General features: G+C 49.4%; 1 protein-coding gene across 1 annotated transcript in view; it reads left to right on the top strand.

Annotated features, from left to right (window-relative positions):
• The first annotated feature begins 1223 nt into the window (after positions 1 to 1223).
• The window catches only part of FBXL20 (F-box and leucine rich repeat protein 20), a 37732-nt gene continuing 12560 nt past the window's right edge, over positions 1224 to 26395 (top strand). The window contains exons 1-5 of the mRNA XM_063179080.1: positions 1224 to 1300; positions 16104 to 16165; positions 23509 to 23563; positions 25115 to 25189; positions 26124 to 26218. Of these exons, the coding sequence (XP_063035150.1) occupies positions 1259 to 1300; positions 16104 to 16165; positions 23509 to 23563; positions 25115 to 25189; positions 26124 to 26218 (329 nt within the window). The 5' untranslated portion in view covers positions 1224 to 1258. The remainder of the gene's footprint in view (positions 1301 to 16103; positions 16166 to 23508; positions 23564 to 25114; positions 25190 to 26123; positions 26219 to 26395) is intronic.

The raw sequence follows: 26395 nt of genomic DNA, 5'->3' as shown, positions 1-26395 counted from the left end.
ATGACATCACCCATGACGTCACCCCCACGCCGCGCGCTGATTGGTTGAACTCGCTGCTCCCGGAAGAGACCGGAGGGGCGGGGGATGCCCCCCCCCCTCCCGGGACCCCCGATCCCCGCAGCCCCCCGGACACCGGGGGAGCGTCCTGCGGGCCGGGGGGGGCCCGCGGTACCGGGGGCAGGGGGCGGGCGGGCCCCGCGGCGGCGCGATGGGGGCGGCGGCCTGCGGGGTAGGTGGGGGGAGCCTCGGTGGTGTGTGTGTGTGTCCCCGGTCATGTATGTCCCCCCGGTCATGTGTGTGTGTGTGTCCCCCTCCTCATCCTTTCACCGTCCCCGGGGCAAGCCCGGACCCGCATCCTCAGGGCAGCCCCGGTCCCGTCCCCCCGGCTCCGGGATCCCCTCCGCTGCCTCTCTTTTCCGCACCCCGCTTTTCTCCCCGGGGTTCTCCCGTCCTCTCCCAAAGCTCTCATTCCCCACCTCGCTGTTCGCCCCCCTCTCCCCGTCCCCTTCTTTTCCGCACCCCCCTTTTCTCCCCGGGGCCGCTCCCGGTTTTCCCCCCTTCTCTCCCAAAGCCCTCATTCCTCACCTCGTTGTGCTCCTCTCTCCTGCTTCCGTCCCCCTCTTTTCCGCATCCCCCTTTTTCTCCCGCTTCCCCTCTCCTCTCCCAAACCCCCCATTCCCCACCCCGCTGTTCGCTTCCCTCCCGTTCCCCTCTTTTCCGGACCCCCTTTTTCTCCCGCTTCCCCTCTCCTCTCCCAAAGCCCTCATTCCCCACCCTGCTGTTCGCCCCTCTCCTTTCCCTCCCTTTCCCTCCCCCTGTCCCGTCCCCCCCACTCCCTTTGCCCTCTCCCTTTGCCAGCCCCGCTCCCGTCCCCCTCTTTTCCGCAGCCCCCTTTTCTCCTGCTTCAACCCCTCCTCTCCCAAAGCCCTCATTGCCCGCTGTGCGCCCCTTTCCCTTCCCTTCCCTTCCCTTCCCTTCCCTTCCCTTCCCTTCCCTTCCCTTCCCTTCCCTTCCCTTCCCTTCCCTTCCCTTCCCTTCCCTTCCCTTCCCTTCCCCTCCCGTTCCTCTCCCGTTCCCGTCCTCCCCCCTCACGGCCGCGCTGTCCAATCAGCGCTGCCGTTGCTGGCAGGTGCGCAGTGTTTTTGTTTTGGGTCGAAGTTGAGCGGACGCGGCGGCGGCGCCGGGCGGAGGCCGCGGCTCCGGCACCCGCGATCGCCCCGGGCCCCGCGCCCCCCGCCGCCCCCGCGCCGGCCCCGCCATGCGCAGGGAGATGAACGGGGTCACTAAGAGCCGCTTTGAGGTGAGGCCCCGGCCGGTCCCGCGGGGAGAGGCCCGGCCTGGCCCGGCCGAGGAGGAGCGGGGGGAACCGGGCCGCGCTGTCAGCGACCCCCCGTGAGGGCTCTGGGGACCCTCCCGGACAGCGCGGGCCTGGGGGGCACGGGGGGAATGGGGCTGGGATGGCGGGTGGAGATTGAGGGGGCTCAGAGCTGTGCCCCCCGGGTTTGGGGTGCCTTTGGTGTGACATTTCTCCCTTCCAGCCCCCCCATTTTTGGGGGGATTTTCTGCTGGCGGATGCGAACTCCCTGTGAATGGGTCAGGGATGAGGGGCTCAGGGCTGTACCCCCTCGGTTTGGGGGTTGGTTGGTGACATTTCTCCCCTGCACCCCCCATTTTTGGTTGGGGGGTGTTCTATTGACGGATATAAACTCCCTGTAAATGGGGCTGGGGTGGGAGGCTCAGGATGAGGGGCTCAGAGCTGTGCCCCCCGGATTTGGGGGTTGGTTGGTGACATTTCTCCCCTGCACCCCCCATTTTTTGGGGGATGTTCTGTTGATGGATATAAACTCCCTGTAAATGGGGCTGGGATGGGGAGGTGGTCGAGAGCTGTGTCCCCCGAGTTTGGGGGGGTCACTGATGTGACATTTCTCCCCTGCACCCCCCATTTTCGGGGGGATTTTCTGCTGACGGATGTGAACTCCCGCGGGAGAGTCTTTGAAAGGGGCTGGGGGTCGGTGGGGTGGAGATGAGGGGCTCAGGATTGTGTCCCCCGGGTTTGGGGGGGTCATTGATGTGACATTTTTCCCCTGCACCCTCCACTTTTGGGGGGATATTCTGTTGATGGATGTGAACCCCCCCTGGGGTTCTGTAAATGGGGCTGGGGGTGAATTTGGGGACACAGAGATGCTCAAGGCTGTGAACCCCAGGTTTGGGGGTGCTGGTGTTGAACTCCTCCCTGCCCAGTTTTTGGGGGGCTCAGTGTGAATGGGGCTGGGGAGGGTCTGTGGGTACAAAGGAGGTTGGGGGGCTCAGACCCGGCCTCCCCGATTTGGGGGGGCTCAGTGTGAAACCTCCTCCCCTTCCATCCATTTTGGGGAGGGGGTTCCCCCATCTGATTCCCTGCTCTGAATGGGGGAGAACAGGGGAGGGTGCGAGTTTGGAGGGGTGAAACTTCTCCTCCACCCCATTTTGGGGGTCCCCCCCCGTCTGTTACAAAATCCCTGTGGGATTTTTGGGGGGTCACAGCTGCTGCCAACGTGTTGCTGCGGCTTCGAGCGCTGCCAGCCAAGTTGAGCAGGAGCTGTGGGGGAAAACGCGCCTGGAAAACACCACAGAACCTTTGGGGGAGGGAAAAAAAGGAGCCCCCAGCGCCGCTTTTTTTTTTTTTTATTTTATTTTTTTTTATTTTAGCTGGGGAGGGAAAAATAAAAAATTTGCTTACGGGGAGGTGGGGGATGGAGAGGACGGAAGGAGAGGAGGGTAAACAATGAGATCTATTCAAAAGCCGTGGCACAAAGCGGAGTGTGGAGCCAGGGCCATTCCAGCCGCATTGTTGTCCCAGCTGTCTTCCCGTGGGAGGAGGAGGAGGAGGAGGAGGAGGAGGGCGTAGGGAGGAAGGGCAGCGGCGGGGATTGACTTCCCATCGCTGCCAGAGCAGGATGGAAATCCCTGCTCGCTGCTTCTCCACGCTGCCCGGCCCCTCTAGGGGACAAAAAAAAGAGCCTGGAATGGTAAAAACGTGGCAGTAGGATGGCAGGGCAGGGAAAATTCTGGTTAGTGATGAACTGGAGAGGCTCTGGGGAGGATTTTCAGTCCTGGAGGTGAGAAAGGAGCAGGGAAAATTCTGGTTAGGGTGAACAAGAGAGGCTCTGGGGAGGATTTTCAGCCCTGGAGGTGAGAAAGGAGCAGGGAAAATTCTGGTTAGGCTGAGCTGGAGAGGCTCTGAGGGGGATTCTCAGCCCTGGAGGTGAGAAAGGAGCAGGGAAAATTCTGGTTAGTGATGAACTGGAGAGGCTCTGAGGGGATTCTCAGCCCTGGAGGTGAGAAAGGAGCAGGGAAAATTCTGGTTAGGGTGAACTGGAGAGGCTCTGAGGGGGATTCTCAGCCCTGGAGGTGAGAAGGGAGCAGGGAAAATTCTGGTTAGGGTGAGCTGGAGAGGTTCTGGGGAGGATTTTCAGCCCTGGAGGTGAGAAAGGGGCAGGGAAAATTCTGGTTAGGGATTCCTCAGGCCTGGAGGTGAGAAAGGAGCAGGGAAAATTCTGGTTAGGGTGAACAAGAGAGGTTCTGAGGGGGATTCTCAGCCCTGGAGGTGAGAAAGGGGCAGGGAAAATTTTGGTTAATGTGAACTGGAGACACTCTAGGGGGATTTTCAGCCCTGGAGGTGAGAGAGGAGCAGGGAAAATTCTGGTTAGTGATGAACTAGAGAGGCTCTGAGGGGGATTCTCAGCCCTGGAGGTGAGAAAGGAGCAGGGAAAATTCTGGTTAGGGATTCCTCAGGCCTGGAGGTGAGAAAGGAGCAGGGAAAATTCTGGTTAGGGATTCCTCAGCCTTGGAGGTGAGGAAAGGAGCAGGGAAAATTCTGGTTAGGGTGAGCTGGAGAGGCTCTGGGGGGATTCCTCAGGCCTGGAGGTGAGAAAGGAGCAGGGAAAATTCTGGTTAGTGATGAACTGGAGAGGCTCTGAGGGGGATTCCTCAGCCCTGGAGGTGAGAAAGGAGCAGGGAAAATTCTGGTTAGGGTGAGCTGGAGAGGTTCTGGGGAGGATTTTCAGCCCTGGAGGTGAGAAAGGGGCAGGGAAAATTCTGGTTAGGGATTCCTCAGGCCTGGAGGTGAGAAAGGAGCAGGGAAAATTCTGGTTAGGGTGAACAAGAGAGGTTCTGGGGGGATTCCTCAGCCCTGGAGGTGAGAAAGGGGCAGGGAAAATTCTGGTTAGTGATGAACAAGAGAGGCTCTGGGGAGGATTTTCAGCCCTGGAGGTGAGAAAGGGGCTGGGAAAATTCTGGTTAGGGATTCCTCAGGCCTGGAGGTGAGAAAGGAGCAGGGAAAATTCTGGTTAGGCTGAGCTGGAGAGGTTCTGGGGGGATTCCTCAGCCCTGGAGGTGAGAAAGGGGCAGGGAATGCTGGTGGTCCCACACTGCACGTGGGGTTGTTTTCTTCCTCCTCCATCAGATCCGAGTTTGGGGTGGGCTCAGGTGATTTAAGTGTAATATTGTAATAATATGTATAATATAATGTGTAATAAAATGTAATATTGGTGTTTCTGTGGCACTGAAAGCACCGGGCTCACCCTGGGAGCTCCACAGAGGAGCCTGCACGTGAGCCCTGCATTATCCACACTTATTGTATTTACTCTTCTGGGCTCTTCTTGCCTGCACTGATTTTTTTTTAATTTATTTTTTTTAACCCCCTGAGAGCTTTATTTTATTATTTTGCACTGCTGCAGAGTGGCTGAATACAGAGTAAAATCAGGTTGGTGACACGTTTTGGGGGGAAATGTCTCCTAGGGAATCAACAATCAACATCCTTTGCTTCCTCAGCCTTGCAGGGCTGGAGTTCATTCCAATTTTGGGAGGGTTTTTCATCAGGGTTGCACCAGGACACCATGAACCCAATCCATTGGGGAAAAAGAGTGGGGAAAGGCTTTGTTTGGCCTCTTTTGGGTGGGGTTTATTTCTTTGCTGTGGAATGTTATTTTCATAGTAAAAAAAAAAAAAAAACCAGACAAGTTGGAAAAGCAGCAAAAGGCTGGAGGAGCCTTTGAGGCCTAAAATTAATTTTTTAAAACCTATATTTATACAGGAAGAGTTGGTGTGGTATAGAAAGGATTATTTTGGGCTGCAAGAAGTGCCTTTTAAACATCATCCTGTCTCTTGGCTGTTTTGGTTGCTGTGTTCTGTGGCTGCCCCATCCCTGGAAGGGTTTGGAGAGGGACAGTGTGGCACAGTGGGAAATGTCCCTGCCATGGCAGAGTGGCACTGGATGAATTTGAAGGTTCCTTCCATCCCAAACCACTCCATGATTATAAATCCTTCATTTCCCCAGCATGGATTACCTCTGACCCACTCACCTGCATAACCTGGAAAGTTTTAGAGCTGTTTTCCCTTAAAATCTGTCATTTTCCACTGAGGTTAGGTTGGTCAGAAGAGTTTCCAAAACGCGTGTTCACACTTAGATTTATTTTCCAGAGGGGCAGAATGGCTGGAAATTCCTGTGTGCTTCCTAGAAACCAGTTTGTGATGGTTGTGGAGAGTTCACATTCCATGGGACAGGGGGAAAACGGGCAGAAATTTGGAATATTGTAAGGTCATGAAGGCACTGGGTGTTTCATTCTCCTCTTCCTCCTCACCTTTGGGTCCTGCCAGTTCCCCTGGCTGAGCAGGGGGAATCAAGAGTCTGCAATGTAATTTTGGGGTAAAAAGAACCAAATTTGGGGCTGTGACTAAAATATTGTGGCTGTTTCAGGCTTGAAATAGCGGGTGAGTTGCAGAGGGGGAGGCTGGGCTGGGTTTGCTCTTCATTTATTGTCTTTTGTGGAGCCACGGCAACAAATTCCTGAGGCATTGTTGTTGGGGAATTCACAAATCCACTGGGGAGGGGGGATAGTAGTAGTAGTAGTAGTAGTAGTAGTAATAATAATAATAATAATAATAATAATAATAATTATTATTATTATTATTATTATTATTATTATTATTATTATTATTATTATTATATTATACAATGATTATTATAATATTAATAATAACTATAATATAATGATAGTAATAATAAATTAACAATAACATTTTATTATATTGTAATAACATTATCAAAATGATTATAATAATATTATTAATAATTATAATATAATGATAATGATAATAGTAATAATGGTAATAATAATAGATATTTATTATATTATAATAATATCATAATGATTATAATAATTATAATATAATAATAGTAATGATAGTAATAACAATAGAATTTAATAATTTATTATATAATAATATTATCATGATTATAACAATATCAATAATAATTATAATATAATAATAGTAATGATAGTAATAACAATAGAAATTAATAATTTATTATATTATAATAATATCATAATGATTATAATAATATCAATAATAATTATAATATAATAATAGTAATGATAGTAATAACAATAAAATTATTAATAATATTTTATTATATTGTAATAATAATATCATAATAATTATAATAATGTTAATAACAATTATAATAATGATAATAGTAATAGTAGTAGTAACAGTAATAATAATAATAAAATAATAAACTAATATAATAATAATATAATAATGAAATAATGATATATATATAATATATAATAATATAATAATGAAATATATAATAATATAATAATGAACTACTACTACTACTACTAATAATAATAATAATAATAATAATAATAATAATTCCTTACTGTAGGAATAAAATATGGGCAAAGCTCCTTAAATGGGATTTGCGTGTGGGTTTGTGATCCCAGGCAGAGTGGAATTCTCCTTTTCCTGGGAATGCCATGGAGCAGATTTGGATTAGTCCCTTTTGCAGGAGGTGTGGCCAGCACAGAGAACATCAGCAGTTCCAAAGCAAACAAAAAGGGAAACCATGACCCAGGTTGACTCCTCATCCTCTGTGCTGTTGGTTTCATGTGGAACCTGCCCCAGCAAATCCCAATCCTTGTTTGATTTGGGATTTCTCAGCCTCCTGCCTGATGAAGAGCAGCCAAATAACAGCAGAGAGGAGAGGAAACATCTCCTGGTGCTCTGGAGGACTCATCCACCAAACCCAAATTCTCTTCTCCATCTTCCCATGCCCTGGGATGTCACCTGGAGCTCTCCTGGGTTTCCTTGTCGGGATTAAATAATTCCAGATTTATTTTTTTTCTTCCTCTGGCTGTGAACCATCCGCGCAGTCTCCTCCACATCCTCAAAACACAAAAAGCTCCGTCCTCTCCAGCTTCCTCTGGAGTGAGCAGGAGCTGCTCCTGGGGTGTCCATGGAGCAGTTTGTCCTGGTAAAAATGAAATTTTGGCGACTCCAGGGATGTCTCTGAGGAGTGAGAGTCTGTGGTGAGCTTTGGGAGCACCTTCAGCCTGAGAAATGGCATTTCTGTGCTGGATTCAGTCCTCAGGGTGAGGGAATCCTGACCTTTCTGAACCTCTGGACTTCCCAGGTCTTGTTTGACTCTAAAAATGTGAAATGAGCTGAGCTGGATGCTAAATAAGAAGCTCCAAATGCTCCAAAATCGAGTTGCCTTCTAATAATGAATCCTGTCTGTGTTCAGCAATTGAATAATCTCACTGCCCCTAATCCCATTTTGGAATCTGCTGCATTCCTGCCTCTCTTGTTGTATTTTCATGGGGGGTTTGGCTCTTTTAGGGCTGATCCTTTTGGGCTTTTCCTGGGCTGCTCCTTGTGCTCCTGGCTTGGCTGTTCCAAGGAATGGAGGTTGTGCAAACAGAGGGACACAAACAGGGCAGAACTTTGCTCTGACTCTCCTTGCAAAAACTGATGCAACACCGTGGAATCTGATTTTTATGGGAAGAGAAACTCCTGCTGCCATAACCCAGGGAGCACCTGAGCTTGCACAGCTGAAACAGGTTTATTTTTTCATGCTATCTAACAATGTGGCTCATAGATAATGAGAAAAACTGTGAAAAATAAAAATTTGGGAAAGGGAGATGTCCAAGCTGATGGATTTTCCTTATTCCTGTTCACGTGCCACATCACACATAACACTGTTAAACCAGGGCTTCATTTGGCCAGGTGAATAATAAATAACAAACTGTTCATTTATTTGCTTCAAAGTGGTGCTTGGAACAATGAGATGGGGAGAGATGTAAACCACAAGTTGTGTTTTACACCCCCATGTGCTGCTGCTGTGGAGGGAAGAGGGATTTGGGGAGATTTGGAGCAAAAATTGGTTGTGCAAAAGGGCCAGGGAGACTGGGGAGGGTCCAGCAGGAAAATGGCTTTTAACCTCAGCCTGTGTGACCCCAGAGACAGCGCTGCTCTCCCAAATTTTTATTCCTATTTTTGCCCCAAATAGGATTCACTTCTTCCTTCTCCCTCTGCCAGGAGTTGTGTGAATGGGTTGGGTCACCCAGCTCTGGTGTCCCAATATTATTTTTATTTTTTATTGCTATTTTGTGCCCCAAATAGGATTCACTTCCTCCTCCCTCTGGCAGGGTTGGGTGACAATGGGAATGTTGGCCAAAGTGATTTTACAGAATCCCAGCACATTTTGGGTTGGAAGGGCCTTCAAACTCATCCAGCTCCACCCCCACCAGGGGTACAGGACTTTTTCCATGGTAAGGAAAAATGAGAGGGTTTTAAACTAAAAAAGGAGAGATTTGGATATTGGGAGGAAATTCCTCCCTGGCACAGGTTCCCAGAGCAGCTGTGGCTGCCCCTGGCAGGGGACAGGGGACAGTGGGAGGTGTCCCTGCCATGGCAGGGGTGGCACTGGGTGACCTTCAAGGTTCTCTCAACCCAAACCATGCCAGGATTTCGTGTCTGACCCAGTGAGGATTTCCTGGGGATGAGCAGCCCAGGGTGAGTTCACTGCTTGGAGCAGCTCCTCCAAGGGACATTTTGGGTGTCCCAGGTGGCCCTGGGGACAGGGGCTGTGCAGGAAAAGGGACTCAGGGCTGGCCCATCCCATTTCTTTGGGACACCAGCACTAATTGGGGCCCGGCACACTGCACTAATTACTGTTTTCGCTGCCTGGGAGCTTCCTTTGAGTCACAGCATTGGGAAAGTCAGGCCTGGCAGGGTTTGATCCTCCCTGATTGGGGTGAAACCTGGATGTGCTCAGCCCTGAGGAGGAGCCAGCACCCCTTTATTGGGGTTTGGGCATCCACAGTTCTCCTTTGGGACAAACTGCCCTTCACACCTCAGCTCTGGTGGATTTTTTTATTTAATTCACCATCATTTCCCTTTATTTCCCAATATTTATGCCAATGATCCCAGCATCTTCTGACATAATAGCTGGATACAAAGGCAGCAGTGAAAAAAAACACCTTATTACCAATAATAATCATAGTAATAATGACAATATTACCAGCAATAATAACAGAATTGCAGGTGTTGGGGAGGGGCAGGACTATAATTTATCAAAGCAGCTTATTTGAATTGTGCTGAGCCTCAGAGAGCTGGGTGAGTCTTGGGTTTAAGCTGAAAATTCTGAATCATGTCTCAGTTTTTGGATTTGATTTTTATTTTTTTAATCCATTCTAAGTGTATTTGCAGTAAATTGTTGCCCCTGCTAAAATGAGCTCCTAAAAAAATTAAAATAAATGCTGGTGGTGGGTGTTTAATGGCCAGGGACCGTCCTGAGAAAGTCAGGAAGTTTTTGTCTTATTTATACTCTTCCTTTTTGGGTCTGGACGTTGTTCTTGTGGGCAGAGCTGTGAATTTAAAACCTTGGCAGGTGTGTGTGAGAAACCAGCACCATGAAAAATCTTTTTTCTATCAGAAATCATTTCTGGGCCACCTCAGGTGTCACCTGTGGGCTTGGAGCAGCCTGGGCAGCAGGGACGGGGTTGGTGCTGCCCAGCCTCTCCCTGGCTGTGTCTGGTGTTGGGGAGGGGTTTCCTCATTCAGCTGGTGAGGAATTAAAGCTGAATTAAAGATGAATTAAAGATGAATTAAAGCTGATGAAGTGAGAGCTGCTGCTGCTCCTGAGCTGCTCCAGGTCCTGTCAGGGCCACCCGGGAGGAGCCGCTCGGATGCTGCCGGTGACCCTCGGGTAACTCAGGCTGGAATTGGGATTGGGGCTGGAATTGGGATTGAAATTGGGATTGGGATTTTAAAACCTTGGGGATTTAAAACTTTGGCAGGTGTGTGTGAGAAACCAGCATCGTTTTCTATCAGAAATCAGTTCTGGGCCACCTCAGGTGTCACCTGTGGCAGCCGGGATGAGGTTGGTGCTGCCCAGCCTCTCCCTGGCTGTGTCTGGTGTTGGGGAGGGGTTTCCTCATTCAGCTGGTGAGGAATTAAAGCTGAATTAAAGCTGAATTAAAGATGAATTAAAGCTGAATTAAAGCTGATGAAGTGAGAGCTGCTGCTGCTCCTGAGCTGCTCCAGGTCCTGTCAGGGCCACCCAGGAGGAGCCACTTGGATGCTGCCGGTGACCCTCGGGTAACTCAGGCTGGAATTGGGATTGGGGCTGGAATTGGGATTGAAATTGGGATTGGGATTTTAAAACCTTCAGAATTTAAACCTTTGGCAGGTGTGTGTGAGAAACCAGCATTGTTTTCTATCAGAAATCAGTTCTGGGCCACCTCAGGTGTCACCTGTGGGCTTGGAGCAGCCTGGGCAGCAGGGACGGGGTTGGTGCTGCCCAACCTCTCCCTGGCTGTGTCTGATGCTGGGAGGGGTTTCCTCATTCAGATGGTGAGGAATTAAAGCTGAATTAAAGATGAATTAAAGCTGATTAAGTGAGAGCTGCTGCTGCTCCCTGAGCTGCTCCAGGTCCTGCCAGGGCCACCCGGGAGGAGCCGCTCGGATGCCGCCGGTGACCCTCGGGTAACTCGGGCTGGAATTGGGATTGGGGCTGGAATTGGGATTGGGATTGGGGCTGGAATTGGGATTGAAATTGGGATTGGGATTTTAAAACCTTGGGAATTTAAACCTTTGGCAGGTGTGTGTGAGAAACCAGCATTGTTTTCTATCAGAAATCAGTTCTGGGCCACCTCAGGTATCACCTGTGGGCTTGGAGCAGCCTGGGCAGCAGGGACGGGGTTGGTGCTGCCCAGCCTCTCCCTGGCTGTGTCTGGTGTTGGGGAGGGATTTCCTCATTCAGCTGGTGAGGAATTAAAGCTGAATTAAAGCTGAATTAAAGCTGAATTAAGGCTGATTAAGTGAGAGCTGCTGCTGCTCCTGAGCTGCTCCAGGTCCTGTCAGGGCCACCCAGGAGGAGCCGCTCGGATGCCGCCGGTGACCCTCGGGTAACTCAGGCTGGGATTGGGATTGGGGCTGGAATTGGGATTGAAATTGGGATTGGGATTTTAAAACCTTGGGGATTTAAAACTTTGGCAGGTGTGTGTGAGAAACCAGCATTGTTTTCTATCAGAAATCAGTTCTGGGCCACCTCAGGTGTCACCTGTGGCAGCAGGGACGGGGTTGGTGCTGCCCAGCCTCTCCCTGGCTGTGTCTGGTGTTGGGGAGGGGTTTCCTCATTCAGCTGGTGAGGAATTAAAGCTGAATTAAAGCTGAATTAAAGATGAATTAAAGATGAATTAAAGCTGATGAAGTGAGAGCTGCTGCTGCTCCTGAGCTGCTCCAGGTCCTGCCAGGGCCACCTGGGAGGAGCCGCTCGGATGCCGCCGGTGACCCTCGGGTAACTCAGGCTGGAATTGGGATTGGGGCTGGAATTGGGATTGGGATTGGGGCTGGAATTGGGATTGAAATTGGGATTGGGATTTTAAAACCTTCAGAATTTAAACCTTTGGCAGGTGTGTGTGAGAAACCAGCATTGTTTTCTATCAGAAATCAGTTCTGGGCCACCTCAGGTATCACCTGTGGGCTTGGAGCAGCCTGGGCAGCAGGGACGGGGTTGGTGCTGCCCAGCCTCTCCCTGGCTGTGTCTGATGTTGGGGAGGGGTTTCCTCATTCAGCTGGTGAGGAATTAAAACTGAATTAAAGCTGAATTAAAGCTGAATTAAGGCTGATTAAGTGAGAGCTGCTGCTGCTCCTGAGCTGCTCCAGGTCCTGTCAGGGCCACCCAGGAGGAGCCACTTGGATGCTGCCGGTGACCCTCGGGTAACTCAGGCTGGAATTGGGATTGGGGCTGGAATTGGGATTGAAATTGGGATTGGGATTGTAAAACCTTGGGGATTTAAAACTTTGGCAGGTGTGTGTGAGAAACCAGCATTGTTTTCTATCAGAAATCAGTTCTGGGCCACCTCAGGTGTCACCTGTGGCAGCAGGGACGGGGTTGGTGCTGCCCAGCCTCTCCCTGGCTGTGTCTGATGCTGGGAGGGGTTTCCTCATTCAGCTGGTGAGGAATTAAAGCTGAATTAAAGATGAATTAAAGCTGATTAAGTGAGAGCTGCTGCTGCTCCCTGAGCTGCTCCAGGTCCTGCCAGGGCCACCCGGGAGGAGCCGCTCGGATGCCGCCGGTGACCCTCGGGTAACTCGGGCTGGGATTGGGATTGGGGCTGGAATTGGGATTGAAATTGGGATTGGGATTTTAAAACCTTGGGAATTTAAACCTTTGGCAGGTGTGTGTGAGAAACCAGCATCGTTTTCTATCAGAAATCTGTTCTGGGCCACCTCAGGTATCACCTGTGGGCTTGGAGCAGCCTGGGCAGCAGGGACGGGGTTGGTGCTGCCCAACCTCTCCCTGGCTGTGTCTGGTGTTGGGGAGGGGTTTCCTCATTCAGCTGGTGAGGAATTAAAGCCGAATTAAAGCTGAATTAAAGCTGAATTAAAGCTGATGAAGTGAGAGCTGCTGCTGCTCCTGAGCTGCTCCAGGGCCACCCGGGAGGAGCCGCTCGGATGCCGCCGGTGACCCTCGGGTACCTCGGGCTGGGATTGGGGCTGGAATTGGGATTGAAATTGAGATTTCAGCTGGGCACAGCGAGGGCTCAGGGCTGTTTTTGGGAGAACTGTCTGGCAGCCAGGACTGGGGGAGGAGAGCAAACCAGGTGAATAAAAGAGGCTGGATGTAGCTGGCAGCAGGTTCTGGAGGGGAACCCTTTCAGTGGGATATGGACACGTGGGAGTTGTGTTTCACACCCTCACTGTGCTGCTGCTGTGGCCTGAGCAGAGGGAAGAGGGATTTGGGGAGATTTGGAAGCAAAAATCAGTTGGGGCTTTCCAGGCCACCAGGAAAATGGGTTTTGGCCTCAGCCTGTGTGACCCCAGAGACAGCGCTGCTGTCCCAAATTTTTATTGCTGTTTTTGCCCCAAATAAGATTCACTTCTCCCTGCTCCCTCTGCCAGGAGCTGTGTGAATGGGTTGTGTGACAGTGTTGGCCCTGGCAAGGTGCTTTTACAGAATCCCAGCATGTTTTGGGTTGGGGTTTTGGTGTCTCACCTGTGCCTGTGGAGTTTTCCCTTCTGGAGGCAGCAGCACAACCTTGTCCCTTTGCCCATCCAGCCCTGAGGGATTTCCCTGAGGGGTGTGCAGCAGGAAAAGCTTCATCCTGGCCCCCATTCCTGTAGGGTTTAATCTGGATCATTGCTGCTTCAAAAAACCTCAAAAAATGCTCTTTATTTAATGTATCCCAAGAAATGCTCTTTATTTAATGTATCCCAAAAGATGCTCTTTATTTAATGTATCCCACTTCTGAGCATCCTTTAGACTGCAAGCATTATCTTTCCTCTGCTGAAAATCTGACATTTCTGTGTGTTTATGTGTGTTCTGGTTTTGGAGGATATTATTAAAAAAACCAAAAAAAAAAAAAAAAAGAAATCAAAGAACACTTCACTTTATGGATGATAAAGAGGGATTCAAAGGAACCCTTTTCCATATCACCAAAATCCATTGGGGAAGTGCTGACTGCAGTGTAACAGATACAAGTGCTTGACAATGGTTTGGGATCAACTCTTTCATTTTTTCAGGCATCCTGAACCACTGGAACAACATCTATAGTTAGATAAGTTCAAAGAAACAACAAAATGAATCAGAATTATAAAGTCTACAAGATCCCCAAGATTCATCTTATAAAAAGCAGTGCTTTGAGTGCAGCACAGCATGGGGATGTTACCCACCATTTTAACTGAAATATTTGTTGAATTGTCATGTACAGGAAAAAAACTGTGATCCAATCATTGTTAAACAGCATTATCAAAAAAAAAAAAAAAAAAAAAAGGGATGAAAATCCAGGAAATGCAGCCTGGGCTCAGGTAGCTCCTCCATGCCAGCAGCAATTTCAGCTTTCCCAAGCAAGCAGCCCATCCAGCCCCCTGCCTGTCCAGCTATTTTTAGGAATATTAAGCCTGTAATAAGCCCTTTGGGCTGGCCTCTATTTCTGTCTGTCCTGCTTAGTCAGGATTTTGCCTTGACAGGGCTCTGGTTGGGAGCCAGAGGGGCAGGAGGGCAGCACCCACATTCCCATCCTGCTCCTGATCCTGCTCCTGATCCTTTCAGAGCATCCCCAGCCATTCCCTTGGAGACTTCATGCAGATTAAACTGGATGGGTTTTTAAATGAAATTCCCTGTGTAAGTACAGGCTGCAGGGAAAATTCCCTGCTCAGAGCTGCTTGTTGGATGGAAACAACTTCATTCTTTGCACGGAGCCCTTGCATTTCTGTGTCACTTCATTGGGACTGATCTCTGCAGTGCAATATTTGCTTTGCCTCCAGGAAGGCAGCTCAGTTTTTTAGGTTGGGAAAGGTGGGGGATCGAGCACTGATGGCAGAAATGAAGCACTACATCCACAGCTTGAATATTTTGGAGTTTAAAGCCCACCCAGTCTGGATCAAGACACTTTGGAGATGAAACTTCCAAGCTCCAAAAGTCTTTTCTGTTCTGAAAGCTCTGTGTGAATTTTTGGAGTTTAAACTCCATAAGTCTTTTCTGTTCTGAAAGCTCTGTGTGAATTTTTGGAGTTTAAACTCCATAAGTCTTTTCTGTTCTGAAAGCTCTGGGTGAATTTTTGCAGTTTAAACTCCAAACCAGTTTTCTGTTCTGAAAGCTCTGGGTGAATTTTTGGAGTTTAAATTCCAAACCAGCTTTCTGTTCTGAAAGCTCTGGGTGAATTTTTGGAGTTTAAACTCCAAACCAGTTTTCTGTTCTGAAACCTCTGGATGAATTTTTGCAGTTTAAACTCCACAAGTCTTTTCTGTTCTGAAAGCTCTGGGTGAATTTTTGCAGTTTAAACTCCAAACCAGTTTTCTGTTCTGAAAGCTCTGGGTGAATTTTTGGAGTTTAAACTCTGCCTCTGAGATGCACTGGGAGGTTTCTCCAGCTGTAAGGCTGCTGGCTGCCAGCCCAAATTCCAGGATTTTCTGCTAGAATTTGTCCATGCTCAAGGACAGGATATTTGGGATATTATGGGATTGGATCCATGCTCAGGGACAGGATATTTGGGAGGTGCTGGATTTTCCCCATGGCAAGACAATACTAAATCTGGCAAGACAATACTAAATCTTAGAGCTGTTTTTTTTTCTATTTTTCACGTGAGCCTTTTCTCCCTGTTTTCCTTGGGACTCCTTGGTGCACCAGGTGTTGTCCCTGGATTTGGGGGGATCCCAGCACCAGCTCTGCCCTCACTGCTTGGCACAGCACTCAGCTTTCCCAGCATTATCCCTCCTCCTTGTGCAGCACCAAACATCTCAACTCCCTTTAATCCATTCTTGGTGGTTTAAAAATCAGCCCTGTTTGTCCCAGAGCTCCTGAGGGCTGGGAGAAGATTCTGGGGCACCTTTTCCATCACAGAAACCAACCCTGCTGCACCTTCCAGCTCTGTTTGGTGAATATTTGGCCTTCTGGACCTTTCTTCCCCTCCTTGGCCAGATGTTTGGTCTGTGAAACCTCCCAGTTTTGCTGTGTGCTGAGGGAGCCTCTCCAGTCAGTGCCAGCTCACAAGCACATCCTGATTATCATTTACTTCCCTGCAACAGCTGCAAATCTCAGTTTCTATTTCATCTCTCAATTTACAGACCATCCTTGCACCGCGCTCTAAAATATTTTGATTTTCTGTGATGCAGCAACTGGAAAGCCTGCAGCACAAAGTTTATCTGCTAGGAATTTCCTGGGATATCTGGAAACATCCTCATGAACCAACCACTTTTTCCCTGAGGTAAATCAGGGTTTGTTGCCTTGATTTGGGGCTAAATTGTGCCTTTTTTTTTTGTGTTTGCAGATGTTCTCAAACAACGATGAAGCTGCAATCAACAAGAAACTGCCCAAAGAGCTGCTGCTTCGGTGAGTCCTCCCTGGACACCCGTGGGTTGGTGTTTCCATCCAGGATTTTGCTGCTCTGCTCCCAAATCATGAGTTTGGATCAGGTCACTCCCAAAGCCAGAGGCAAACAGAGGCAGGTCAAAGGTCTGTGTCAGCAGTTTGGGCTAAATCTGGGAATTCTGGGTCCTTCTCTTGTCCTGCTGGGAGGGAAAATTCCCCATTTAAACCCCTGGGGAATGGTGGGGGGCGGAAAGGGTGAAAAGATCCAGGGAAGGTGGGAAAGGATGGAGGGAAAAATCTGGAGGATGGAGGGAAAGTGGGAAAGGATTTTGGGAAAAGGTGGGAAAAGATCCAGGGTAAATCCTGGAGGATGGAGGGAAAGTGGGAAAGGATTTTGGGAAAAGATGAGAAAGGATCCAGGGAATGTGGGAAAGGATGGAGGGAAAAATCTGGAGGATGGAGGGAAAGTGGGAAAGGATTTTCGGAAAAGGTGGGAAAAGATTCAGGGTAAATCCTGGAGGATGGAGGGAAAGTGGGGAAGGATTTTGGGAAAAGGTGGGAGAGGATCCAGGGTAAATCCTGGAGGATGGAGGGAAAGCAGGAGGAAATTTAAGGAAGTTGGAAGAGGATGTGGGAAAAACAGGAAAGGGTTTTGGGAAAGGATCCAGGGAAGGTGGGAAAGGATGGATGGAAAAATCTGGAGGATGGAGGGAAAGTGGGAAAGGATTTTGGGAAAAGGTGGGAAAAGATTCAGGGTAAATCCTGGAGGATGGAGGGAAAGTGGGAAAGGATTTTGGGAAAAGATGGGAAAGGAAACAGCAACATTTCTTACACTGCAAGAGGCTGGTGCCGTCAACACTCAGTGACAGTGAAGTGTGTGGGGAGGGGAGTGTGACCCAGGGAAATGCTGCTGGCTCACTTCTGCATTGAAAGGAGCAGGGAGAAGGGATGACTCTTTAACTTCAGTGCTTCACCTGGAAGGGCATTTCCTACCTGGTTCCATTGGGCATTTCCCACCCAATCCCATTGGCATTTCCCACCTGGTTCTATTGGCATTTCTCACATGATCCCATGGGCATTTCCCACCCGATCCCATGGGCATTTCCCACCTGGTTCTGTGGGCATTTCCCACCTGGTTCTATGGGCATTTCCCACCCAATCCCATGGGCATTTCCCACCCTGTTCCATTGGCATTTCCCACCTGATCCTGTGGGCATTTCCCACCCGGTTCCATGGGCATTTCCCACCTGGTTCCATTGGCATTTCCCACCCGATCCCGTGGGCATTTCCCACCTGATCCCATGGGCATTTCCCACCTGATCCCATTGGCATTTCCCACCTGGTTCCATTGGCATTTCCCACCTGGTCCCATGGGCATTTCCCACCCGATCCCATGGGCATTTCCCACCCGATCCCGTGGGCATTTCCCACCCGATCCCGTGGGCATTTCCCACCTGGTTCCATTGGCATTTCCCACCTGATCCTGTGGGCATTTCCCACCCGGTTCCATTGGCATTTCCCACCTGATCCTGTGGGCATTTCCCACCTGATCCCATGGGCATTTCCCACCTGGTTCCATTGGCATTTCCCACCTGGTTCCATGGGCATTTCCCACCCAATCCCATGGGCATTTCCCACCTGGTTCCATTGGCATTTCCCACCCAATCCCATGGGCATTTCCCACCTGGTTCCATGGGCATTTCCCACCTGATCCCATGGGCATTTCCCACCTGGTTCCATTGACATTTCCCATCTGATCCCCATTGGCATTTCCCACCTGGTTCCATGGGCATTTCCCACCCAATCCCATTGGCATTTCCCACCTGGTTCCATTGGCATTTCCCACCTGGTTCCATGGGCATTTCCCACCCGATCCCATGGGCATTTCCCACCTGATCCAATGGGCATTTCCCACCTGGTTCCATTGGAATTTCCCACCTGATCCTGTGGGCATTTCCCAACTGGTTCCATGGGCATTTCCCACCTGATCCCACTGTGTCCTAGAAATGTCTGTGCCTGTTGTGTCCTGCTGTCCCTGGTCATCCCGACCTGCTGGAGAGCAGGGAATTGTTCAGGATGTGGTGGCACCAAGGGGAAATCAGGAGTTGATAAATGTTTAAAGCTCATAAGTGATGGTTTGGAGAGCTGCAATTCACTGTTAGCATACTGTGCAAATTAATTACTGTGCATTGACAGTGCAGCCTTTGAGAGAGAAGCTTGGATGGGGTTTGTGCAGGGATCTTCTGTAAATGGGTGGCACTGTGTGCAGCACAAAGGCTGGTGTGTTTGGGCACTGCTCTGTGAAGTGTTGTCCCTGCTCTGGCCACTCTCAGCCAGCCTCGGGGTCCCCTGGGTGTGGAGTGAAAGCTGCACTTAGGCACAATAAAGAGGAGGAGGATGTGAAAGAGGAGAAGAGCAGCTTTTGTTATCCCTAAAAATCAGGGGTGGACCAGGAGGGTGGTGCTCTGATGTGTCTGGGGTCAGCGGTGACAACCCTGTCGTGTCCCACCTGCGGTGGGGACATTGTCCTGCATGTTCAGAGAGCGTGACAGGATGGGCAGGTCCCAGAATCCTAGGATGGTTTGGGTTGGAAGGGACCTTAGGGATTGTCTGGTTCCACCTGCCATGGGCAGGGACACCGGGGTGCTCCAAACCCTGCCCAGCCTGGCACTGGGCACTGCCAGGGATGGGCCAGCCCCAGCATGGTGACCAATCCATGTCCTGGCACTGCTGCACCTGCAGTGATGACACCTCTGGAGGTGGCTGGACCTTCACACACACACACAGCAATGAGCCAAAGCAGCAAAAAGCAGAATTCCCTGGGAAATGAATCCTGGCTGGACCTTCACACACACACAGCAGTGAGCCAAAGCAGCAAAAAGCAGAATTCCCTGGGAAATGAATCCTGGCTGGACCTTCACACACACACAGCAATGAGCCAAAGCAGCAAAAAGCAGAATTCCCTGGGAAATGAATCCGTGCTCCCTGCTGGCTCCAGCTGTGGATGTGTCCCCACAGTGACATCCTGTGACCGTGTTCACAGGGGTCTGAGGAGGAGGGAAGAGATGAGGATCTGACTCCATGTTTCAGAAGGTTTGATTTATTATTTTATCATATATATGATATTAAAACTGTAGTGAAACAATAGAAGGAAGGATTTAATCAGAAGGCTGGCTAAGAATAGAATAGGGAAGAGTGATAACAAAGGTTTGTGGCTCAGACAGAGAGTCTGAGCCAGCTGACTGTGATTGGCCATTAATTACAAACAACCACATGAGACCAATCCCAGATGCACCCGTTGCATCCCACAGCAGTGGTTATCTGCTGATAACCATTGTTTGCATTTTGTTCCTGAGGCCTCTCAGCTTCTCAGGAGGAAAAATCCCAAGGAAAGGATTTTCCATAAAACACGTTTACAACAACATCCCGTCCCTTTTCCCTGCACTCCCACTGCTGTTGGAGAGCTGCTTTCCCTCCCTGAGCCTGGCAGCCACCCCCAGCCCCAATTTCCCTGGCAGAGGTGTCTGTGCTGCCCTCCTGGAGCAGCTGGCACTGCCAGTGTGACATGGGGCTGCTGCCTGGCCCCAGCAGGATCATCCTGCAGGAATTCAGCTCTTCCTGCTGCCTCACAGGCAGGGCAGCCACTTTGCAGCTCTCTCCTGGCCTAAGCAGCTCTAACTCCGTGCCCAGCCCATGCCCAGGCCTGGCACTGCCATGCCCACATTCTGATTTATCCCCGGGGAGCTGCCCTCGTGCCCATGGGCAGCTCTGAGCTGGCAGCAGAGCCGTGGTGTCCGTGCCCCTGCCCAGCCCGTGGGAGCAGGGCTGAACTGGGAGTGAACTGGGATTGAACTGGGATGGTGGGAGGGGTTTGCTGGCACAAATTGCTGTTGGTAATTTTAGAAAGCTGAAGGTCTAAGCTGGCTCACCTCAGAGCATGCAGGGATTTCAGGAGAGTCCTGACCCTAATCTAATTAGAGCAGCAGTGGGAAAGTGAGGAGTCCTAGAAACCCCTGAGTGGATTAAGAGGTTGAATCCTGCAAATTGCTCAAAGTGAGTGTGTTTTACCCAAATTGTGCAGAGCTGAGCTGTTCAGACAAAATCAAACACATTCTCTCTTTGCAGTGAGAGAATTTAATCTGTTGCAATTCCAGATTTAATTCCTATTTGGGAAGCTCAGTCTGCCTTCATCTGTGAGCAGTGTTTGGTGATTAAGTTAATTTTGGGGATTATTTTCTCCACTGAAGAATAAAAATATGTCAAAGGGCTCACCAGGCAGCTGTGAGCAGGACAGGAATCCTGTTTGGGTGGAAAAATAAATGTTCCAAACCTGCAAATTGCTCAAAGTGAGTGTGTTTTACCCAAATTGTGCAGAGCTGAGCTATTCAGACAAAATCAAACACATAGGGAGTCCCTTTGCAGTGAGAGAATTTAATCTGCTGCAATTCCAGATTTAATTCCTGTTTGGGAAGCTCAGTCTTTTCCCCCAGTATTGGTGTTTCTGAAGGGTTTTTCCATCCCTGCTTCTCAGCATGCTCGTGGCTGGCATCATTTGTCTTCTCTTTTGGGTGGCCTTCAAGTTGAAAATATTAAATGAAAATATTCAGGCACATTGTGGTTGAACTCTTGTATTATCTTTGCAAAAACTCCAGATTTATAATTGTTCCTAAAGGGAACGAGACCTTGATGTCCTCCCACCCTCCCGTTGACCTCGTCTGTTTTGGGACACCATTGTTTGAATGACCAGAACCCCTCAAATGCCATTGAAACCCCATTGAATTTTATCCATTATTGATGGCTTGGTGCAGACTGGGAGCTTTCCATGGGCTGGAGCTTCCTGCACGCCCAGCTGTGGGATGTGATGGGCAATCCTGTGTCATTCCTTTGTCCCAAAAATAGCCCAGCAGTCCTGGGGTGTGCCCTGGCCCAGGGTGGCACTCAGGAGTGACCACAGTGTCATTGTCATTGTCATTGTCCCTCCTGGCTGAGCACAGCTGGCTCTGCCACTTGTGAGAGTGTAAAATGCCTTTAGCACCCATGTTCTCATAAATAATCTGCATTTATCCTCCATCCTTTTCCCTCAGTATTGGTGTTTCTGAAGGGTTTTTCCATCCCTGCTCCTCAGGATTCTCAACATTTGCCTTCTCTTTTGGGTGGTCTTCAATTTGAAGATATTAAATTAAAATATTAAAGCCCAGTGTCATTGTCCCTCCTGGCTGAGCACAGCTGGCTCTGCCACTTGTGAGAGTGTAAAATGCCTTTAGCACCCATGTTCTCATAAATAATCTGCATTTACCCTCCATCCTTTTCCCTCAGTATTGGTGTTTCTGAAGGGTTTTTCCATCCCTGCTTCTCAGGATTCTCAGCATTTGACTTCTGTTTCAGATGGCCTTCAAGTTGAAAATATTAAATTAAGATTTTAAAGCAGAGTATCATTGTCCCTCCTGGCTGGTGTCATTGTCCCTCCTGGCCAAGCACAGCTGGCTCTGCCACTTGTGAAAGTGCAAAATGCCTTTAGCACCCATGTTCTCATAAATAATCTGCATTTACCCTCCATCCTTTTCCCTCAGTATTGGTGTTTCTGAAGGGTTTTTCTATCCCTGCTTCTCAGGATTCTTGTGGCTGACAACGTTTGCCTTCTCTTTTGGGTGGCCTTCAATTTGAAGATAAAATATTAAAATATTAAAATATTAAAGCCCATTGTCATTGTCCCTCCTGGCCGAGCACAGCTGGCTCTGCCACTGGTGAGAGTGCAAAATACCTTTAGCATCAATGTTCTCATGGCACTGCCCTGATCCAGAGCTGGGGATGAGGGATGGCACTGCCCACAATGAGGGATGGCACTGCCCTAATCCTAGAGCTGGTCATGAGGGACGGCAGTGCCCACAGTGAGGGGTGGCACTGCCCTGATCCAGAGCTGGGGATGAGGGATGGCAGTGCCTACTTTTAGGAGCTGGTAGTGAGTGATGGCACTGCCCACTTTTGGGAGCTGGTAGTGAGGGATGGCACTGCCCTGATCCAGAGCTGGGGATGAGGGATGGCACTGCCCACAGTGAGGGATGGCCCTGCCACAATGGGGGATGGCACTGCCCTGATCCAGAGCTGGGAATGAGGGACAGCAGTGCCTACTTTTAGGAGCTGGTAGTGAGGGATGGCACTGCCCACAATGAAGGATAGATGGCACTGCCTGTTTCTGGGAGCTGGTAATGAGGGATGGCCCTGCCCTGATCCCAGAGCTGGTAGTGAGGGATGGCAGTGCCTGCTTTTAGGAGCTGGTAGTGAGTGATGGCACTGCCCACTTTTGGGAGCTGGTAGTGAGGTGAGTGAGGTGAGGTAGTGAGTGAGCTGGCACTGCCCTGATTCCAGAGCTGGTAGTGAGGATGGCACTGCCCACAGTGAGGGATGGCATTGCCCACAGTGAGGGATGGCACTGCCCATTTCTGGCAGCTCTTGCTGAAGTTGTTGGGAGTGTTCAATTCCCTCCTGTGCATAGTCAGAGCCAGCCCAGGGCCCTGCTGGTGCTCCATGCCCTGAGGGCTCCTGCCAGGCTCCCTGGGGTGAGCAGTCAGTGCTGTGGGGCAGAACCCACTCCAGGCTGGGAGGTTTCTGTCCCCATTGCTGTGGGACAGGAGCCACTCCAGGCTGGGAGGTTTTTGTCCCAGTGCTGTGGGGCACTGCCCACTCCAGGCTAGGAGGTTTCTGTCCCAGTGCTGTGGGACAGGAGCCCAGGTTGGGAGGTTTCTGTCCCCCGTGCTGTGGGGCAGAACCCACTCCAGGCTGGGAGGTTTTTGTCCCAGTGCTGTGGGAGTGAACCCACTCCAGGCTTTGAGGTTTCTGTTCCCAGTGCTGTGGGGCAGAGCCCACTCCAGGCTTTGAGGTTTCTGTCCCCAGTGCTGTGGGACAGGAGCCCAGGTTGGGAGGTTTCTGTCCCAGTGCTGTGGGGCAGGAGCCACTCCAGGCTGGGAGGTTTCTGTCCCAGTGCTGTGGGACAGAACCCACTCCAGGCTTTGAGGTTTCTGTCCCCAGTGCTGTGGGACAGGAGCCCAGGTTGGGAGGTTTCTGTCCCAGTGCTGTGGGGCAGGAGCCACTCCAGGCTGGGAGGTTTCTGTCCCAGTGCTGTGGGACAGAACCCACTCCAGGCTTTGAGGTTTCTGTCCCCAGTGCCTCCATGGCTGTGTTTTGTTTCCATTTGGGAACTGCTGCCTCTGCACTTCCTTTCACAGTTCAGCTTTCAGCCAAATCACAAAGAACTTTTGCTGTCCCAGTCCTTTTTTTTTTGTTTTTCCTCCCCCCCTTTTGTTTTCCACATCCCTTTATGTTTTAAATATCAATAACCTATAAAGTATCTCTTATTTCTATTCCAGAATTTTCTCTTTCCTGGATGTGGTCACTCTGTGTCGTTGTGCTCAAGTTTCCAGGGTAAGAACCTTCCTCCTTCCTGGTGGATTTGAACAGGATGTTGCATTTGGGTGACAATCCTCCCTGCCCAGGGAGCTCTGTGCCACTCAGCTGAGGTTATTTAGTGTCCCCTGGAAGTCCTGGAAAATTCCCATAGCGCCAGTGAGGGGGAATTCCAAGCTGGAGCAGCATTTTCCAGTGTCCCAGGTACAAAGGGCAGGGCCTGATGTTTTGCCCAGAACTCTCCCCTCATTCTGGGTTTTACTCCCTGCAACATGGGATGAGCCCAAAATGCCATCCTGTGGGTTTTGGTGGAAATTTGAATTCACAGAGATGCTGCACAGTCAATGAAAGTTCATTTTCTCCTTGGATGTAGTTGGAGTAAGAATGGAAATAAAGTGAGGGGTTGGAATTGGATTAACCCAGCTTGGATTATTTGCTTGGGAGGGGAATTCCTCCAGCTGGACTGGAAGGTTCAATTTTCTGGAGCTGCCAGATTTATTCAGATTTATTTCTTTTCCCTGCCAGTGTCTGGTGACTGCCAGGGTGGTGATGCAGGGAAGGTGTTGGGGTGCTGCTGTCACCATCCTGCCTGGGTGACACCTGCACAAACCCATCAGTCCTGGCTCCAAACCTCAGCCACCACTGATTTAATTCTCTAAGCACAAAAAAAAAAAAAAAAAAAAAGCTTAAACATTGTTATTTGTATTTAAAAATTACTCTGTGTGGTGTGTGGGCATTGCAGTTGGCAGAATGGGCTCCCAGGGATCCTTTGCCAATGTCAGGGTGTTCTCCTGGCCCGTCCCAGCCCCTGTTCCATGGCACAGCACGGGCAGTTCCTGCAGGGATGTGCAGGAAGCTTCTGGAACGTTCCCTGCACTGCCCATGCAGCCACTGGGGCATTCCCCCACTGCTTTTCTCTGGCCATACCCAGACCTTCAAACAAACATCAGCAGTGAGGTTTAAACCCCCCCAAAAAAATCAATTTATGCTCAGTTTTGTCATCTGTTGTAACTCTGCACTAACTCCTGCCCAAAAACTGCTGCTCTGTGGGATTTGGGGTGGAAAATCCCCCTGTGTTTACCCCTGGCTCTTGCACAGTGCTGCCTCCTGGTTATTAAAAACTCCCCTTGTTTACCTTGGTGATGTAACTGAAACTTTAAATTCACCTGAGGACACAGCAGCCAACTCTGAGTTCCTGCCTCTCCTTTGGAGCAGGAACCACGGCAGATTTTGGTGATTTAAACCAAACCCAAACCCTGTGGGGGGACTCACCTGTGCCCAGGTGTCCTCTGAGGTGCTGGGCAGGAAATTCCAGCCAGGAATGTGAAATTCCTGCACCTCCCAAGGGAATAGAAGCAGCCAGGGCACCTCTTCCCTGGCTGGGGGCTCAAAATTCTGAATTTTGAGGGCACCAAGCTCCTGGTGCCTGCAATTACCTGTAGCTTCCCCACCTGGGACAGAATGTTATTTCTCAAAGGAACAAATTGTGATTAGGTCCCCACTGACCCTTTTTTTAAATTTTTTTTTTCCATATTAACCACACATTTACATTTTTTTCCCCTGATAAAGGCATGGAATGTTCTGGCCCTGGATGGCAGTAACTGGCAGCGAATTGACCTGTTTGATTTCCAGAGGGATATTGAGGTATAATTAAGTGACATACAAACTCATTTTTTTTCTTGTTCAAATGTAATTACACTCTAGAATGGATTAATACTACTCCCAGTGTAACCCTTTCTACCTTCCCTGGAGATAGAAATCATTAATTTCAGTTCTTCAGCTTGAGGGAGTTTTTCAAGTCTTGGCAATCCATTCAGCTTTTGAAAATGGACAGAATTCTGTACCCCTAGCAAGACTTAAGGGTTGTAATGGAAGGAAAGTAGTTTTTGTCTGTTCTGAAAACAGAAATTAGTATAAAATGTACTTTTTTGGGGGAAAACTTCTGCTTGTATGGAAGAGAATTTAAGCTATTGCTCCTTGCACCATGAGGGCTGAATGTGTGTTGAATCATGGCCTAAAATATTTGTATCTTTAATATCAAAAATGGAAATTGAAGTGAAGGTGATTTGGGAAGGAGTTTCTGGTGCAAATATTCTCCAGTGGTTTTGCCCTTTGGTCCCAGGGGAAAGGTAAATCCTGGCTGTAATGGGGTCTTTGGGTCCAGATTTGAAATTCAAAATGTGTTTTTAATTTCTGGACCTCTGGAGGCACAAATGGTTGAATCTCTTTTCCTGCAGGGGCAGAACTCATGGGCTGGTTCTGCTCAGAAACTGGAGTTTATCCATTGGCTGTGCTTGGAAATCTGGGGTGTAGTGAACTTGGAGAGTTGGAGACCCTTGGGGAGTCTGTGAGCTTGGAGAGTCTGTCCAGGAGCTCCAAAATGCAGAAAACTCCTCAAAATGCTTTATCTGGTTTGATTTCTCCTTGTCTCTCCATCTTCAGAAGCTGAATCATTCTCCCTCCCTCCCTCAGCCCACTTTTTTCTCCCCTCAGCACCTTTTTTCCCCCTCAATAACAAATTGTTGTCGATGTGCAGAAGGTTCTGGGGGGTTCTCAGGTGGCTGCTGTGTCTCCCCAGGGCCGGGTGGTGGAGAACATCTCCAAGAGATGTGGGGGATTCCTGCGGAAGCTGAGCCTGCGCGGCTGCCAGGGAGTGGGGGACAACGCCTTAAGGTACCGCTGAAAAATCTCAATTTCCACGTTTAGCTCCGAGTTAAGTTATCTCTAACTTAAAATAAGTTAAATTTATAAATATGTAAATTAAACATTTCTATATAGATATATCAATATATCAATATATCCATATATCAATGCATCAATATATAAATATATTTACCTCTGCGAGGGGCT

This window comes from Melospiza melodia, chromosome 30 (assembly GCF_035770615.1).
Source record: "Melospiza melodia melodia isolate bMelMel2 chromosome 30, bMelMel2.pri, whole genome shotgun sequence".
Classification (NCBI taxonomy): Eukaryota; Metazoa; Chordata; class Aves; order Passeriformes; family Passerellidae; genus Melospiza; species Melospiza melodia.
This window is presented reverse-complemented; position numbering and strand designations above follow the sequence as displayed.